The following is a 19,987-nucleotide window of genomic DNA, read 5'->3' as shown; positions in this document are numbered from 1 at the left end:
CCAAGTTCAGTGAGGTTGATGGTGTTTCATCGCTTATCCAAGCCATTTCTTTAGTTCCAACGTGTCAGTAACATGTCCAAGCATTTATATCCACACGGGTAGTGCTGACACTTTGATCCAATAACCATAGAAAATCAGTTGTTAGTGTCTAAGGATAGCATGATGGGAGGTGTTAAAATTGTGGAACCACCCTGTTCTAGTTATATAATCCCATTCTTGGTGTCAGAAGGCTTCATTAAATTGAAGGATTATCATTAATGAATCCTTCCTGATATCAAGGATGGGATTATGTAAATAGAGCAGGGTGATTCCACAATTCCCTGCCTTCAGAACACACAAAATGTTTCAAAGCTCAGTTTGCAGGGTCTACACATACATGCATTTCTTATATATAATGTCACAGGGTTCCCAGTTGAAAGGGAGGCCACGGCTGGGTGCACTCACTAGCATGTTACGCATCGACAATAATGGGGCACGCTAAAGGATTTATTTTTTTTGTAGTTTTGATGTGACTGACAGTTCAGTGGAGCAAATGTGAGCCATGGAAGAAAGCACAACAGCTGGGCAGCACCAACTAAACTATAAGGGCAATTTCAATATCTTGCTACTAAAAGATTTAACCACTGGCTTGCAGTCACCTAAACCTACATAGAAGATTTTTATTATCTCAGTCCTTCAACTCAAGCACTAGCCAATTAACCATTAGGTGAAGCAAATGATCAGTAAAGAAATGGAAAAAATGGTTCCCAATGGAGTAAGCTACACGATCAGCATGTTCATGCAATCAATCTCTCATGATTGCACATTGCTCTATTCATGCAAGATTGGTTCTTGCAAGAAGCTGCTACATGAATATATAATTGTAAAGCCTCAATATGTAGTATCAAACAGGGCTGCCTCATTTTTTTAGATGCATAGATAATCATTTAAAGTGTATGTTACCCTAAAATGTGTTATTTTATATATGTCTGTATGTCCAAATAGATGTTTTAAGCTGTAGTCTGTTCTTTTTGGATTCTTATTTTACTGCAAAATTCCTGGTGATCTCTTGGTCCCCCTTCTTCCACCACAGGCACAAAAGCAGATCCATGCTGGCATGGTCAGGTTGTGTTCCAATTCTTTTTCTAGAAGTTAAAGGATGCCATGCCCATGCAATATGTGCCTGTTACTTCTGTATTCTTTTTAGCAACCGTGCCCCCCACCCATGATTGACAGCGGCTCCTAGCAGAATCACAATAGCAGACACACCTTCTTGGACAAAGGTACAGATGGGGAATATACTTCCCTGCTTTGTGTTGTAATACACTGCCCGCCCACTCGCCCTCTGTATTGCTGCTACATTGTTGCCCATGATTGATAGCAGGAACACCCTCCCAGCTGCCATATGTAATACACTGCCCGCCCCTCTGTATAGACGCCACCCCCCCCCCACCCATTATTGACAGTGGCTCCTAGCTAGCACACACCGGTAAGTAACAGAATACATATAGCTGCTTCTTATGCAGCAACACAACATAAGCAGACTGAGTGTGTTGGAATATTTGGTTTTTGTTTAGGAAAATAACCAAACCTATAAAACTTGTTAAAGAGTACTTACTTTCTCCACCAGGACATAGGCATCTCAAGTTCTTTCCCTGTACGACCCATAGCAGCAATAAAAGCAAAAGGCCAGGCAAGGAGCATCATAAAAGCAGCAAAGAACAGACGGATGGGAAAGAGAGTCACCGTCATAAAGGCAATCTACAAGACAAAAACAATATGCTTGTTACATTATGTTGCTCATTTTAAAAGATTTAAAAAAGATTAAAAAAGCTAAACAAATACATTTTATACAGGACCTGCCAACAAATATTAGGATTAAAGAAGACCTAGCATTTGATACACTTTTTCATAAGTTTATCTATGCAAAGTAATAGCACTTTTAAAAAGGTACTTCTTTGCCTCTCAGAATTGACAGTACTTCACCACCACCAATGCCTTCAGTTGCCTCTCTCTCCATATGGTTGGTTTCATCCCTACTCAGGCATTATACAGTATCAGCACTTAGGCTGCATTCACATGTCAGTGTATGGATCGCGGGCAGAATCGCCGCGATTCCGCCCGCGATCCGGAGATTATTGGAAATCGCGGGACGCCTGTGCATTGCCGTGATTTGCAATAGCACCCCAAACGCTGAGCGATGTTGCCGCGATTTCCGCCTGCCGAATCGCAGTAACATCGCACAAAAAAATTGCGGGACGCATTACGCCCAAAAGAGTACAAGAGCGATTTTTTTTGCTATTCTGCCCGCGATCCATACGCTGACATGTGAATGCAGCCTTACCTACCTAACTGATATGATGACTGAGATGCATTAGTCATGTAAATATCAAATGTCTTTGCAGTTCCTGGCTGTATCCACAAATGTCTGACACAGATCAGATTATATTATTAGAATACAGGAATGTTAGGGCAAACAGTACAGTTACAATACAATTCAATACAGAAGGAATTAGAGGGCCCTATTCGTTAGAGCTTACAATCTAAAAGAATCGCTTAAAGCGGAGTTCCACCCAAAAGTGGAACTTCCGCTTTAAATAGTCCTAACCCCCTGACATGCCACATTTGGCACGTCATTTTTTTTTTTTGGGGGGGGGGGGGCGGGTACCTAGTTTTGACAGGTACCCGCTCCCACTTCCGCTCGGAGCGCCGCGGCGCCCTGAGCCGAAGTTCTCCTCTCTCCCTCCCTGCCTGCAATCTTCTGAGACACGTCAGAGGTCCCAGAAGATTGCCGGCCAATCACGACGCATAGCGCAACTCGCGCATGCGAAGTGCGTACCCGGCTGTGAAGCCGCAAACTGTCACAGCCGGGTGCCCACATCAGTGATGCCGGCGCTGCAGAACAGAGAGGGAGAAGACGGCACATCGCTGGACCGTGGGACAGGTGAGTGTCTGGCTGGAACTCCTCTTTAAGGTGAGAAGACTGAGCTAATGCTTCCTTCTGCAAGTGGCAAACTGATGACTTCATCTCAGGCGATGCAAAGCCACTCTGGAGCTCACGGACTGCTTTTTAAAAATTTAAAAACAGAGGGTTTTTTTTTTTTTTTTTTTTTTTTTTTTTTAAATTCATCTAGTTATTCAATATTAGAACATGCCAAGAAATGTATAAATGCAGGCTTGTAACATTACTAAAAAGTAGAGGTTCCCCAAAATGAAAATGTAGGTGCATTTGGCCGAAACCAAAAATGACAGGTTTAAATAAAAAAAAAAAAAAAAAAAAAAAAACGCACCTCCCCAGTGAAATGCTTTGAAAAGGCAGCAAGACTGCATTAATGCACCAGTGTTACATTTTTTGATGCGGTTTTTGAGTCACATGACCTATGAAAATCACACCTTAAACACAGTAAAGTCAAGGTAAAGTGTTTTTGGCTCCATTATCAGCACCTTTTCGACAAAATGCAGAAAACACCATTTTAGGCCAATAGGTTTCAGCAGCCGGAATTTCAGTGCATCTCTACTAAAAAGTCCATTGTTCTACTTTATGAGAAAAATGTAAAGTGTTACTAAAGACTTTTTTTTTTAAATTAAAATAATAAATAGGTTATATACTTACTTGCTCTATGCAATGTTATTGCACAGAACACCCCCGGTCCTCTGCCAATCTTGGCTCCTCCTCTTCTCCGTGTGCCCACATAGCAAGCCAGTTACTATGGGGGGGGGGGCACACGTGCACGCTCTCTCCCGAGCTGTGTGTGTCTATGGAGCTGAATTCTATAGACACACCTCACAGATTTTGATTGACCGCAGCAGAAGCCATTGCTCCTGCCAGAGTCCCTGCGTGAAGAGCAAGAGGAGAGACGAGATCCAGCTATGCACAGCACTGGATTAATTGAGGACTCCGGTAAGTATTTAGGGAGGTGGTGGGAGGACAGAAAATTGTAAAATATTTTTTATCCTAATGTAGGGAATGCATTACAGTAAAAAAATGTTTTGCCTTTATAACTATTAAGTAACCCTGCTGGTTTACTGAAAGCAAACAAATCTTTTAATTTCCTTTTAGAACAAGAAGATGAAGCGAAACAAGGTCAAATGTGTAATACCAGGATAAGCTTATATAAGGTTTCAAAAGGGCAGTTTACAAACTGGTTGCTATGAAGTAGGACACATCACAGGGCTTTGCACCGTTTTACAGAGATACAGTACAGTAAGTAAGCATGGTCACCCTAGGAAAGGAAATGTGTTTTTGGCAGGATCACCAGAGGAAAATGAAGGGGAAAATCCCAAAACGCAGCCACCGCTTCAAAGAACTGGTAAGCTACAGTATATACATTTTTTTGTTTTTGGGTTTAAACAAGCTTTCACTAAAATATACCTAATTTTCCCAGTACACGAGGTTATTGGATATTTGCAGTATGTAACAAAGTACTCCGGAGAATTGCCCGAATACAAGCCATTGACTGAGAAAATGCTTTAGCTCAGACAATAACCACAGAAACATTAGTGGTTATATGACCTATAACAAAGGGGATTCACAAGTCACACATCGCTATGAGATCATTTCACTCTAAGCATGAACTAAGCAAGCCACCATTACCATTATATACTGGTGTGTGCACTTAGTGTATTGTTGTTACCTTATTAGATTCTTACCACAATGTTCACAGGATATGACCTCTAATTTTATTGCATTTGCATGGACTATTATTCCAGCCATACTTCTAAAAAATGTCCCTATAGACCAGTATATAATGGTATAGTATGGTATCTTAAAGGGTCAGTGCATACATTAAATTAAGAGCTATTGAAGGTTGCTGATGGGATAATTCACCCAGCAATTTTAGGTCTCATTCACACAGGACTGGATAAAAACTGATGATAAAAAAAAATTATTTTTTCTTTTATTTAAATAGGATTTTTTTTATATTTTTATCAAGTTTATTTTAATAAAAGGATTTTTTTTATATTTTTATCAAGTTTATTTTAATAAAATGCTTTTGGAGTAAAAATCTATCCAAAAGATAGTTTTCTATTTAAGATATATTAATAACTTTATTATGTATGAAATGGAGCTTAGTTATGTAGCATAAGGCTGTATATTCTGCAAGATTTACAATTTTGGTAAACTCATGACTGCCGATAAGCTTAGGCCCATTTTGACCAGTTATTACGAACACAAGACCTGCCCGCCCCCAGAAAAGACACACAGACTTGTTTAAGTTGGAATAAGGGCAAGGCCACAGCTTTATTGAACTTACCAACCGTAACAATTTTAAATTACCACATAACGATTCCAGTCACGATCTTTACCATGAGCATCATAACAAACACAGATAGTCTAATAGGCCTGTCTCCACCATCAGTGCGAGACAGGCATTAAAACTGATCCCAGACTTACACTTAAGGGCATGGCCCATAAAGGAATATCCATCGTTGCAAGGTAAAACCACCAATAAAGCTGTGACAAATTCACAACAGACGGGCAGGTGGGCAACTCTTGTGACATCAGAGTGGTGGGACGTGCCCTTGCGTAGCTTTTCTAGAGTTCAGGCTCCACCCAATCACCTTATGCCTTAGTGGCCAATCCCATCATACCCACTTAAACTCCCCCGTAAATATTAACGCCCCCATAGCTGCCAAGCTTCCAGCAGTCAAGGCTCCCTTTCCCTAGAGGATGGGGTCAAGGGGCCTTCATTAAATGAATCCAAGCTCTGCACGCTGAGATAACATTCACACAATTTTACACTAACTACCAGCAAGAGTCCTTACATTTAAAAAGCACCGGTCATTTCAGATCCACTATGGCAGCCACTGTTAAAGCGGAGTTCCACCCCCTGACATGCCACATTTGGCATGTCATTTTTTTGTGGGGGGGGGGAGCGGGTACCTAGTTTTGACATGTACCCGCTCCCACTTCCGCTCGGAGCGCCGCTGAGCCCTGAGCGGAAGTTCTCCTCTCCCCCTCCCTCCCTGCAATCTTCTGGGACATGTCAGAGGTCCCAGAAGATTGCCGGCCAATCAAGACGCGCAGCGCAACTCGCACATGCGCAGTGGGTACCCGGCTGTGAAGCCGCAAACTGTCACAGCCGGGTGCCCACAGCAGTGATGCCGGCACCGCCGAGACCAGAGGGAAGAGGATCGAGGCTTCGGGGGGCCGCATCGCTGGACCGTTGGGACAGGTGAGTGAAAAGGCTGGAACTCCGCTTTAAGGGGCATCCATTCAACTGCTGCCGCCATGTCCCTCACCTTGTTGTGTCACTGCCGCATCACTCCTATTAAAGTGAATGTGACTGTCGGTGAGTTAACAGCAGGACAAAGGAGGAGCTGCTGCAGGACAGAGATGACAGTTGCCCTTTAAAATCTATGATTTAAAATCAAGCCTTTTTACTAGTGATTTACATCATGATTTAAATCAACTTGATTTAGATCAAATCCACCCTGGTAGCGTCAAGCGTTTTTTCTGCCCAAACTCTGCTGCTCCTGGATGCACGTTTGTTTTTTTTTTTTCCTGCCTCTAAACGCTGCTAAAAGTCTATGTGTGCATGGACACATAGGCCAACATGGAGGCAGGAAAAAAAATTAAAGAGGAAGTAAACCCTCCTCTGTAACTTGTACCTATAGGTAAGCCTATGATAAGGGTGCATACTAGCTCATTATGTGTTTCTCTTTCAGGTTGCAAAAAGAAAAAAAAAATTTTTGGGGGGTTTACAACCTCTTTAAAATACGCCAGACGCCCTAGATGCAGGTGAAAAAACATCCAGTGTGCATAAGGCCAAAGGCAAGATCATTTCACTGAAGTATCATTGTACATTCCTATCAACACATCTCATCCCCCCAGTAGCAATCTCTGTAACCCCGTAAGGACAGTATGAACATTCCCTTAACCACTTCCGGACCACCTGCCACCTTTTTGCTGCGGCCGGGTTGCTTTCCTGCGCAAACGGACGTAGACCTATGTCGGTTGCACGCGGGAAGCTAGGGGGCGAGCGCCCGCCGACGGCGGTGCACTCCCGCCCCCACTCGGCAGCGGGAAAGCCGATGCACGGGTCAGGCGGCTCCAATTGCCACCTGACACCCACGATCGCTCCCCGCTGAGCGAGAAGGGCGGCCGGCTGTTGTAAACACAGCTGTCTGTTCTTCTCCCTGGAATAATCACAGAGCTCATGTAATCCTTCTATATAGGATCACATGTCTCTATGGTCATTTCACAAGCCACGCCCCCCACAGTTAGAATCACTCCCCTAGGCTCACATTTAACCCATTGATCACCCATAGGGTTAACCCCTTCCCTGCCAGTGTCATTATTAATGTAACAATGCATATTTTTAGCACTGATTACTGTAGTAATGTCACTGGTACCCCCAAAAGTGTCAAAAATGTCAGTTAGGGGCCCGATCTGTCCGCCGCAATGTCGTAGTCCCGCAAAAAAAAAAAAAAAAAAAAAAAAAATCGCAGCTCGCCGCCAAAATAAATAAAAATTACAAATCTTTCCCGTAGTTAGTAAACCAATCAAAATACGCTTATTGCGATTTTTTTTTACCAAAAATATGTAGCGGAAAACAAATTGGCCTAAAATGTTAAAAAATGTTGATTTTTACATTTTTTTGAGAATGTCATATAGCAGAATGTAAAAAATATTGTGGGTTTTTTTTTTTTTAAATTACCGCTCTTTTTTTGTTTATAGCGCAAAAAATAAAAAAATAAAAAATTGCACAGGTGATCAAATAACACCAAAAGAATGCTCTATTTGTGGGGAAAAAAAGACCAATTTTATTTGGGAACAGCGTTGCACTACCGCGCATTTGTCCGGTAAATTAACGCAATGCCGAATCGCAAAATAGGGCCTGGTCATTAAGGGGGCAAATCCTTCCGGTCTTAAAGTAGTTAAAATGCAGCAATAGATGGGAGTCCTAGGAACTCCAAAGCAAAATTCCTGGGAGATGACAAAAGCCAGTTGTGATTGGAAAATAAACCCACCTACGCCTGGCTAAATGTGAACATCAGTTTTAGGTGGAAAATAACCTCTTCGATCTAAAAGGGCTCATTTAAACTGAAATGCAAAATGACAGCATCCCAGCTTTATAAGATTTATTTCCTTTTGCCTTGTTTAAGGCTATAGATAGCGCTAGACTAAAATAGCAAAAAAAAAAAAAAAAAATCACAGCTTTAGAATTCTTACACTTGGATGAATAATGAAGTCATGATCAGACATGGCTCTTTGAAGAATGTTTATTGATACTATCCCAATGATCTAATTGATGAACAGCTGGCACACAGCGGTTGATTTTCACACATTACGGAAGGCATAGCTATTCATTCCTTTCACAAGACTGGTCCATGACTGTGCTCTCTTGGGAGATGGCAGACAGAGACATTCACACACAGTCACTAAGCCTCGGTTATGCATTAATGTACACATCTTTAAACAGAAAGGTGGCAAAGTTTACACATGCACTCTGCTGAAGCTGCCAGACACACTGCGCCAGGGTAATCAGCTCCACCAAGCTTCCCGCCAGATAACCTTTATTTTCACATGCATCTCGGATACAAAAGAAATAAAACCCTGGCAGTCAGCTTATCTAACAAAGCAACGACTCACTTTTTGGAGCCTTCTAAGTGCAAATGATCTGTAGGTGTAATTACTACTACATTAAAATAGCTGCAAAATCACACGTTAAAAGAATAAAACGCTTGAACTTAAAGAGCTAGCACACTTTTACAAACCATTATAATCAGAGAGAACTTTTTGAATTAAAGAAGCATCCAAGATGTTCTGGGACTTGTGATTCTAAAGCTTGCTTATTTAAAAAAAAATATAAATATATATATATATATATATATATATATATATATACATACATATATATATATATATATACATATATATACACACACATCATACTTCTCTTCTCTGTGCCACAATTTTGCCTAGAATCTCCTCCTCTAGGGTTCCCCACCAGTGCTCCTGGCTCCTCCTCTTCAGTGAGGGACCCCATAACAAGCCCTTTGCTATAGGGATACTCATGCGGGCTTGATCCCAAGCCGTGCTGCCTACGTCTATAGACACAGAGAGCCTGGTTCAGCGCCCCCCCTACAAACAGCTTGGTTCAGACCAGCCCCCCACTTCCCTATCAGAGGATTTGACTGACAGCAGCAGAAGCTAATGGTTCCCACTGCTGCCTTTCTGTCCAGTGAGGAGAGAGCCGGTGCTTTAGGGTATAAGGGGGGGGGGGGGCTGGGGGAAATCCTAATCACAGAAGGCTTTTTACCTAAATGCAGAGAATGCATTAAGGTAAAAACCCTTAAAGTGGTTCTAAAAGGCAGAAGTTTTTTTTATCTTAATCTATTCTATGCATTAGGATAAAAATTCTTGTGTGCAGCCCCCCCCCCCCCCACCCTCAAATATTTACCTGAACCCTATCTTGATCCAGCGATGTTGCACGAGACACTTGGCTGTCCAGGGACTCTCCCTCCTCATTGGGTGAGACAGACAGCAGGCGCCATTGGCTCCCAAGCAGTTAAAATCAGTGAGCCAATGAGGAGAGAGAGAGGGGGGAGCTGAGCTTCCATATCTGAATGGACAGACAAAGCAGCTCGGCTTGGGTGCCCCCATAGTAAGCTGCTTGTAGTGGGGGCACTTGGCAGGAGGGAGGGGCCAGGAGTGCCGGCAAGGGACCTGATTAGAGGAGTATCTAGGGCTGCTATGTGCAAAACCAGGTAAGTATAACATTTGTTATTGTTAAACAAAAAAAAAAAACACAAAAAGACTAGCATCACTTTAAGCCTTTTAGTATTGCTTCAAGCCTTTAAAACCACCTCACTGCAGCCAGTTCAGCAGGAACCAGCCGAATTTCGATCGATTGTATGGGCAGCCTGGTTGTACAGAAATACCAACCAACTTCTGTACAACCACCCTGTCGGGTAAAGCCGGCAGCACTGATCATCGTAATCTGCCGGCAGGGAAAGCTCCACCGCTGTTAGAATAACGCAAAAAATTATATACTGTATACATAAATATAGACATAATTGGTATAATCAAATATCTGGCAACATAAAAAAGGTCACGTACGACATACATACACACAAATAAATATACATAAAAAGTAAGTAGAACATAGTTTATATAAACCATTGTGCATATAACTGAAATATATACTCATTAAATATAATAAAAAAAAACACTAAAGGGATAACTCCTAATTAACCCTTTTTAGACTATCTTTTTACTATTTTATACTCATGTTTTAAAGGTGCATATCTGTGGCTGTCAACCAACATCTTCTATGTTGTCAGACTTTTAAATTATGCCAATTACATCCATATCTACTGTACATTTTGTCTTATCCCTGATGGTGTGGGGGGGGGGGGGGTCCTAGTCTCTGAAGACATTGGTTGTCTTAAATGCGAAACCATCAAATCAATTTAATTGATTTTGTAAATCCCTTTCTAGATTCAAAGGCATCCACCATTTCTTTCTGAGGTCCTTCGAGAGATCTACTGATCTTGGCATGAACACACCAAATGTCAGTTGCAACTACAACCATGGGCTATAGCTTTCTGAGGTTTAGTCAAGGCACGTATTACCTGCATATGCCCTAAAGAGGTTCTAATCATTGGAGTCTATTCTGGAACATCCTGTTATAATGTCATGGACTTGAAGTTGTGGAGGGTAGGGATGCACTTTTTTATTTATGACCTATCTCCATTTTTTGTCATTTTAGATCATGAGAATAAATACTCTGTCAATTTTATGTGCAGTTTATATACATATATTGCCTTTATCTGTATATAAGATTTGAATCAATACCCACTGTTTGCCTGTTCAAATAAACAAATAAAATAAAGAATGTATAATACTACTATACCTCCCCATTTAGGCCCCATTCACACTTGTGCGACTTGTCATGCTATTTGGGACTGCAAAATCGCATGACAAGTCGTTCATTATTTCCAATGAGCCCCATTCACATCTGTGCGACTTGAAGTCGTACCGAATTCAAAGTAGTCCCTGCACTACTTTTGGCATGATTTTGATATATTTTGAGGAAAATACATTATAAGCCCACTCAAACTCACGTCAAAATCGCGGCAACAAAGTCGCACAAGTGTGAAAGGGGCCTCATTAGAATTCCAACCAAATGCAAAAAAAAAAAAACAAAAAAAAAAAAAAAAAACAGATTATATGTATTACTATACATGTATATAGTAAAATAATCTAAATTAAAAAAAAAAAAAAAAAAAAAAAAAAAGGCCCCGCAGTAGACTTTCTTTGAAAATATATTTAAATTGTTTGTAGCTGTGCTAATAAGTGAAAATGACTTTATATGAACTTATATAAAACACTGATAATTATGTATGTAAACATCCCCAATCATGTACTGAAAATGTCTTTATTACTCTCACAAATTATTGCTGTGGTCATAGGAAGTTTCAATGGTTTTCAGTGACAGACAGAGCGGTTTCTTTTATGGCATTGTAAGTAAATAACTCAGTCATGGGTAACAAAACGTCACCCCCATGGCTATCCCTTTTCTAGCCTTTCAAGTAAAAACAATTGCCATAAAAAGACTTGACACCAAGAGTTTATATAATTAGAGCCATTTTACTTCTCCTTAATCATCTTTCCAAAGCAGTTAAAATGATGGCAAATAATTGTTCTGAGGTTAGAAGCCTCCCGTTTCACCAGCACCTATTTAAATGTCTGTGGTAATTAAGGCATGCTTTATATTTATCCCTCATTAGAAATGCAAACGAGAGCACGCATATTACAATCCGGTAAAGCACACTTCACTACAGCTGTACATATTATCATATCTAAAAACAAACACATTAATTGCCAGGATGATCTCATCAACAGCAATGCCACCCAGATCATGCCAACTTACTAGTGATGAGCCCTTGGAGCCAAAGGCTAAGAACTTTTCTGGTTTTCTAGAAAGATGTGAAGCTCGCAGGAGATCTCACAAGGCCACTGAGCACATTATCCGCTGACAATTGTCCGATCTTAGCCCGTTTTGTAATGACTAGCAAAAGTGTGCCTATTCAAGATTAGGTAAGATTGAGGATGCGGGGTGGCAGGTGGAGTGATGAGAGTGGGGAGCAGGCACAGGATAAGTGTGGAGGGCAGTGGAGAATGGGGTACAAGTTCAGGGTGTAGGAAGCGGTGATCGTGAGAAGAGTGGGGCATGCAGGCACCATGTTAGCTAGAACCACAAGTTTGTTTTACTTTTCTTCTTTTTTACCTTACACATGAGTTTTGTCCATCCAAAACTGATATTTCAGTTCTGCACAGCTCCCAAAGAACGAACAATGCAAAATCTTTTTTAATCTCTCTTGACTGGTCTACAATTTTTGTGATGTGGAAACACTTTGGCTCCATTCACACCTGAGCGCATCGTTTTCAGGCGTTTTTTTGGGCGGTTTTTTGCAGGTGTTTGGAGGCAGGCATTGACATCTAACAAAAACGCTGGTAATCTGCCAAAAAAGAAGCTTATGTACTTTTTGAGCTTTAGGTGTTTTGCTTCAGCCAACAAAATGCTCAGTTGTAAACAGGGGCCATTGAAATGAATGGGATTTTGCTTGTTGGGCGTTCTGAGACTTCAGGGATGAGTGTTTTATGAGCTGAAAAACACTCAGGTGTGAACAGGGCCATACTGCAACACACTGTAGCACACCCTGCACATTGTAGCTCATTGAGGTGCAAAAAAAAATGCAGCAGGACCTAGATTTTAGTGCAGTGAGGTATGCCGAATTCAATTATTTTGAATATGTAGCTCAATTCAATGCACCTCAACGTACAGTGTATGCATTGCAGTGCATTGTGTTCTGCTGTGAATAGGCCCTCAAGGACTTTAGTCCAGGATTTCATTATACAGGGTCCCAGTTCAGCCCAGCAGCCATGGTTAATACACTGGGGACAGTGAGGTAAACCAGGGATGTCTACTCGGGAGAACAGTTTATACAGTAATAAGAAAGCGGCATGTGCTTCAGCATGAACTGGGACTTATATTTCTATTGTGGTTCAAAAATGAGATAAGAATGAACATAGTAAGAAAGGGGATGGGGGAGCCAACAAACATTGTACAGTGCGTTTAGCAAAAAAAAATATAAAAAAATATACAGGTGTCAAGAATCTCTTCCAGGAGTCAGTCTTCAAAATGTTAAAATCTTCAGAATTAAAAGTATAGTAGTGGAGGACTGAATTTACACAGGGGCACCCGAGCCGAGTTGCAGCTCCGTATGTCCATTCAGACATGGAGCTGCTATTCAGCCCGCCCCCTCTCTCTCCTGATTGGCTCACTGACTTTGATTGACAGCCATGGGAGCCAATTGCGCCGCTGGTGTATCTCAGCCAATCTGGAGGGAGAGTCCCAGGGCAGCCGAGGGACTGGTGGACATCACTGGACAAAGAAGGGGTACAAGTAGGTATTAGGGGTGCTGGGGGGGGGGGCTGCTACACAAAGAAGGCTTTTTATCTTAATGCAAAGAATGCATTAAGGTAAAAAACCTTCCTGACTTTACAACTGCTTTAATCAACACAGGACTCTACAGAAGGAGGATCTCTGTTTCTTATCCCTGAAAAGCAATGATAAGAAACTGACATTTAGTAAAAATCAGCACATATTACATTCTCAGGCACACATTTAAGCCCTTGATCACCCTAGATGTTAACCCCTTCCTGTGTCATTAGTACAGTGACAGTGTATAGTATTAGCACTGAACACTATATTAGTGTCCCTGGTGATGTCAGTGTCATATTGCCTGCCACGCTATTCCAGTCCCATTAAAAGTCACTAATCACCACGATTACTATTGGGAAAAAATATAAAAATTGAAATAATATATATTCCATAGTTTGTAGGAACTACAACTTTCACGCAAACTACCGCAATCAATATTTACACCTATTGTGATTTTTTTAACCAGTACATATAACAGAATACATTTTGGTCAAAATTTATGAAGAAATTAGCTTTTGTTTTTATAGGATATGTTTTAGAGCCGAAAGACAAGAATTTCTTTTTTTTTTTTAAATTGTCGGTCTTTTTTAGTTGAGATCGCAAAAAAAAAAAAAAACCCAGTGGTGATCAAACACCACCAAAAAAAAGCTCTATTTGTGTGAAAAAAAAATGGTATAAAATGTTATTTGCTTACAGTGTTGCATGACCACTGGTTCAATTGCCAGGTAAAGTAGCGCAATGCTAAAAATGGTCTGGTCACAAAGGGAGTGAAACTATCCGGAGCTGAAGCGGTTAAATGGATAATTTCTATTAAAAGCAAAATAATAAAAGTCTTTCATCACAGTATAGTATACATTGGCAGTTGAATAAATGGCTGCAGTAACAGGTGCATGGCTAGCTTGGTAGAAACGTAAAAATGAAGTATTGATTTTTACACCATGGCATTATAAAAAGCCGCAGGTCTTGACCAACATCATTATTTAATTTTTAATAATAAATGCAGAGAGGTACTGGAAAACGTAGACGTGTGTCTGGAAATCATACCTAAAATAGTTCTGGCTTCCAAACACTACTCTTTAGAGCGGTAAAGCAAGGCTGAATACTGACTGATGCAGCATTTTCCAGTTCACGCAGGCTCAAAGTTATCGGGACATTTGTAACATCTAGAACAGCAAATGTACATTAAGCCACAAAGTTAAATATTTGTATATGGAATCAAACAACTGTAGCTGGAAAAATCATTGCAATATTTAGGAGCCAGCAAGTCCAATATAATACCCAGGAGACTCCACTAAATGGGCAGAAAATGGGTTTCTGTTAAAATCAATAGAAGTCGACCTAAAAACGTTTTGTATCTTAAATTGCACATGTACAATATTTATGTTGATTGAAAAAGTGGGTTAATGTAAAGGAGTACCACATCCATATATACAATTGTTAAGTAGGTCACTTGAAGCAACAGACTTTTAGGACTCATGGATGTACATTCCTGCAAAGGGCCAGCTTTGCCCGTACAGGAGGTGTTCCATGCATCTGCATGCAGGCAGTCCTATTCATGCATATTGGGATGTAGCCTTTGCACAGACACAGCCGCTGGTACCAATTTGACAGCCATTCAGGCCACAAAAGGTGCGGGTCCGTGTCCACAAACGCACACCGAGAGCATGAGTAGTCCTGTTTTAGAGTTTTGGGTGGAATTGTGTTCCTAACTATTTTGCATCAGCAGACCACCAACTTTTTTCCATAAAGGAAGAGGCTATTTATTGACAGTAGACAACAACAAAGATCCTAATCGCCCATTGTTCTTATACTGTAGATAAAGTTTATATACATTAGTATTATCATTATTATACAGGATTTATACAGTGCCAACAGTTTGCATGGTGCTTTACAATGTTTGGGCATACCGTAGTTACAATACAATCAAATACAGGAGGAATCAGAGGGCCCTTTTCTTTAGAGCTTACAATCTATAGAGCTTACAATCTATACATATGCACATATTTATATTATGGCCACATACTTTATTGTGAAGTGCAGACAACCCTTGCTCTACACTTATGTCAAGGAAAGTACCCTAAATATGTCTACTGCAGTTTTGGTTACCTCTTAGGCTGGCCATAGTCCTAGTTTGAGCGATTTTCTTTCCTGCAACCACAGACAGTTTTGACAGGGGAATCCCTTCCGTGGGGCCAATTTTATTCTCCCAGTCGCCCCCACTGGAAGAAGACTGTTATTATTGCTAGTGGCTATTATAGACGCTAGCATCATTTGCTTGTAAAACCCAGCAGGCTGGTTGTTTCCTAATTAATTGATCAATCAATATATTCTCCCAGTCGCCCCCACTGGGAGAAGACAGTGATTATTGCTAGCGGCTATTATAACCGCTAGCATCATTTGCTTGTAAAACCCAGCAGGCTGGTTGTTTCCTAATTGATTGATCGATCAACTTAGGTACAGCCCACCCATACATGATTCCAATCTCAGCCAGTTCCTGTTGAACCGCCTGAGATTCAAACTGTCTATGGCGAACTGTAGGCACATCCATGGCTGAAATTAATTACTGGTGAACAATTATTTAACGTCCATGTCAACTTTACAGCTTCAGCTGGCCATACACTAGTATGCGTTTGTATAATCATGCATATGAAAATTATCAGTACACTTGATGACTTGACCAATGTTTGAAAATACTTTGTTTTGTTAGCTTTTAACATTCGTTTTTGGAATTATTGGACTTTCCTGAATGAAAACCACATATGCTTGTTGAGGAGACATTTTCCATCCTGCTCTTTTGGATTGTCTCGTCATTGCAGCCGAAAGAGAATGGATATTTGACCCCACCAATGATCAGAAAATCAAACAAATGCTCTGAACACGAAAATGTAAAATGAAATTCTACCAGTGTATGGCCAGCTTTAGAGATGGATATTTTGCTTGCGAATACTAAAAATGTAAGTGTATTTTACTCACAGCAGTGCCCAGACCAGATACCGAGGTAAAATGTCAAATCTTCATTAGAAATCCTCACTGTATGCCATTCACAAAGCAGCATAATGCCTTTTGACAAAGAAATAAATCCACTGTGATTTCTGCATGCTGCCTACTGTAAATCTTTAAAGATGTTCAATAAATAATTTTCAGTTTTACAGCTATATCAATTTGTCCAAATGCTGATCTGATGAAACAAATGGTTCAAGTGTATTAATCCTGATCTCTGCAGATGCCTGCATTAGAATCATATCACTCTATAAAAATTGGTTACATTTGAACTTATATCATTTATGGAGTATCTATATAGGACCTAGCAGCAGATCTACGTTAAAGTGGTTGTAAAGGTATTTTTTTTTTTACCTTAATGCATTCTCTGCATTAAAACGGTAGTAAACTCAGCTGCCTGGTATGTAAATAAACATTATGGCAATCAATGAAGTCACATCTCTATATCTCCTTATAAATGGGTTATCATATATTTTTGGCTTACTTTCTTTGGATGCCTTCAGAAGCTAGCGCCATATTGGCTCCTCTCTTCAGCATCCAGCGCGGTATCGCTATCGCCCTCTTTTTAGGCTGCTGGCCTATAATCTCGCTCACGCACAGTAAGATTTAGCAAAGCTTCAGGAACTCGGCTAAGCATAAGCAGTCTCTCAATATTGCACTGTAAAGCTGTGAGTGCTGATGATGATAGGACCGCAGGAGGCCATCTTAACTGACAGCACACTGATCATGCCATGGATGAAGGAATATATGCGCATGTGCCGGTGACATCAAGAAGAAATTGGGCTACACCTTTTGAACAGCTGCGGAACAAGTGTGGAAGGTATATAAAGGACATGGGACAAGGTACTTTACACTGTTTATATTGAACAAAACTATGCATTGAGAGTTTACTACCACTTTAACCACTTGCCGACCGCTTACTTTATATTTACGTCGGCAAAGTGGCTCTCCCAGGCAGAATCATGTTAATAAATGTCATCTGCCTGGGTGGGGCTAGGGGGCGAGTTCGCCGGCGGCGGTGCGCTTCCGATTGTCAGCGGGGAAGCCAGTGCGGGTGTCAGGCGGCTCCGATTGCAGTCTGACACTGGCGATCTCTCCCCGATGACAGAGAAGGACAGGCGGCTGATGTAAACACAGCCATCTGTCCTTCTCCCTCGGATTATTACAGAGGCTATGTGAACCTTCTATATAGGATCACATGTCTCTGTGTTCATCTCACAAGCCCAATTCCCCCTACAGTTAGAATCACTCCCTTAGGCTTACATTTAACCCCTATAATGTTAACCCCTTCCCTGCCAATGTCATTATTACAATAACAGTGCATATTTTTAGCACTGATTACTTTAGTAATGTCACTGGTCCCCCAAATGTGTCAAAAATGTCAGTTAGCGGTCCGATCTGTCCACCACAATGTCGCATTGATTGATTTTAAATTTTGTTTTGGGAAGGTTATATAGCAGAATGTGAAAAAATATAGTTTTTTTGCAAAATTGTCGCTCTTTTTTTGTTTATAGCGCAAAAAAAAAAAAAAAATCAAATACCACCAAAAGAAAGCTCTATTTGTGGGAAAAAAAGGACGTAAATTTAGTTTGGGTAGTGTCGCACAACAGCGCAATTGTTTGTTAAAGTAACGCAGTGCCGAATCGCAAAATAGGGCCTGGTCATTAAGGGGGAAAATACTCCGGTTTTTAAAAGTGGTTAAGGTAAAAAAAAAAAAAAAAAAAATTCTGAGTGCAGCTCCCCCTCTGTGTCCCCTTATCCTTACCTGAGACTGATCTTGATCCAGCGATGTGCAGGAGAGCAGCTCTCTCAGCCCTCCCTACTCCAACAGGCTTGGCTGAGAGCAGCAGAAGCCACTGCTGCTGTCAGTCAAAACCTGTGAGCAGAGAATGGAGGGCGTGGCCAAGCAGGGCTGTGTGTCTGAATAGGAAGTTGCATCCTGTAGGGGGCACACAGCTGGGGGAAGGGGGGGGGAGCCAGGAGGGCCAGCAGAAGAGGACCCCAGAAGAGGAGCATCGGGGCTACTCTGTGCAAAACCATTTCCCAGCGTCAGTAACTATGACATTTTATACTTTTAATGTTTATTATTTTAATGAAAGGAAAAATGTAAAATTGTGCAATCACTTTAAGGTTCTGTTTACATCCAGGCGTTTTTGGGCGATTTTCTGCTCTAAGCCTCAGCTATAAAAATGCCCAACTAGACAAATCCCAGTAATTTCAAAGGTCCCTGTTTATATATGAGCGTTCTGTCGCCTTAAGCCTGTTGCTCAAAAAAGTACATGAGCTTCTTTTTTGGCAGATTACAGGGTTTTTTTTTACATTTTTTTTATTGGTACTTCACCTAAAAACGCCTGCACAAAAGCACTGCAAAAACACCTGAAAAAATATCAATGTCTACATGTGAACGGAGCATTAAAGCGGAGTTCCACCCAAAAGTGGAACTTCCGCTTTAGGTATTCTAACCCCCTGACATGCCACATTTGGCATGTCATTTTTTTTTGGGGTGGGAGCGGGTACCTAGTTTTGACATGTACCCGCTCCCACTTCCGCTCGGAGCGCCGCGGCGCCCTGAGCGGAAGTTCTCCTCTCCCCCTCCCTGCAATCTTCTGGGACATGTCAGAGGTCCCAGAAGATTGCCGACCAATCAAGACGCGCAGCGCGACTCGCGCATGCGCAGTGGGTACCCGGCTGTGAAGCCGCAAACTGTCACAGCCGGGTGTCCACAGCAGTGATGCCGGCGCCGAGGGAGAGGATCGAGGCTTCGGCGGCCGCATCGCTGGACCGTTGGACAGGTGAGTGAAATGGCTGGAACTCCGCTTTAAGGTCACTGGCTCTTAACTTCTAATTCAACTGACACTAATGACACCTGTTTATTTCGAAGCCAGTACTGAAGCCAACTAGCTAAAGCCCAACTCTAGTCAAAGCTTACACCTCGTACACACGATCAGATAATCGTACGAAAAAAAAAATCACTTTCGAATTGACCGCAAGATAATCTGATCATTAGTACACAGCTATCGACAGCCAATAACAACATTTTGTTCAAGACAATCCGAAGGGACAAACACGAAAACTTTTGTTGTACGATAGCCTAACACAGTATGTGTTCGCTAAAAATCGATAGACAAAGACCCACGCATGATCAGAAACACAAAAATAACCCGGAAAAGGCCTGGCCGCCGCTGTTTTTGTTTTGCAATATCCGATACGTAGATTCACAACCAGGAAGCTATTCCAGATTTGTACGGAAAAAAAGAAAAAGAAAAATCATACGTTTAGTACGCATTGTTGAATTCGATATTAGTATCATGCAACAAAATGCGAACGATAAGTCCTCCGATTATCTGATCGTGTGTACGAGGCATAAGGTTAGAACCAGTGTCTGTTTTTACGGCTTTGTCCTTGCAGGGAAATGGCCGGTTTTCTTTTGGTTGTGCTGCTGTCCTTGTTTTGAACACCATTGGCTCCCACATTTTACGTCCTGGGATTGCAAAGATAAAAAGCTGGTCATAAATCCCAATGGCACAGGCAGCAATAAAATGTCTTATTGT

At 41.3% G+C, this 19,987-nt stretch overlaps 1 protein-coding gene across 1 annotated transcript in view; it reads right to left on the bottom strand.

Moving 5' to 3' along the window:
• Positions 1-19,987, bottom strand: part of LPCAT1 (lysophosphatidylcholine acyltransferase 1) — a 290,886-nt gene that overhangs the window by 151,909 nt on the left and 118,990 nt on the right. Inside the window, exon 2 of the mRNA XM_082257844.1 lies at positions 1,598-1,740. Coding sequence (XP_082113970.1) covers positions 1,598-1,740 — 143 coding nt within the window. The remainder of the gene's footprint in view (positions 1-1,597; positions 1,741-19,987) is intronic.

This window comes from Pelophylax lessonae (assembly GCF_965119305.1).
Source record: "Pelophylax lessonae genome assembly, chromosome: 5".
Taxonomy (NCBI): domain Eukaryota; kingdom Metazoa; phylum Chordata; class Amphibia; order Anura; family Ranidae; genus Pelophylax; species Pelophylax lessonae.
The sequence above is the reverse complement of the archived record's forward strand: the minus strand, read 5'-3'. Positions and strand labels throughout refer to the sequence as shown.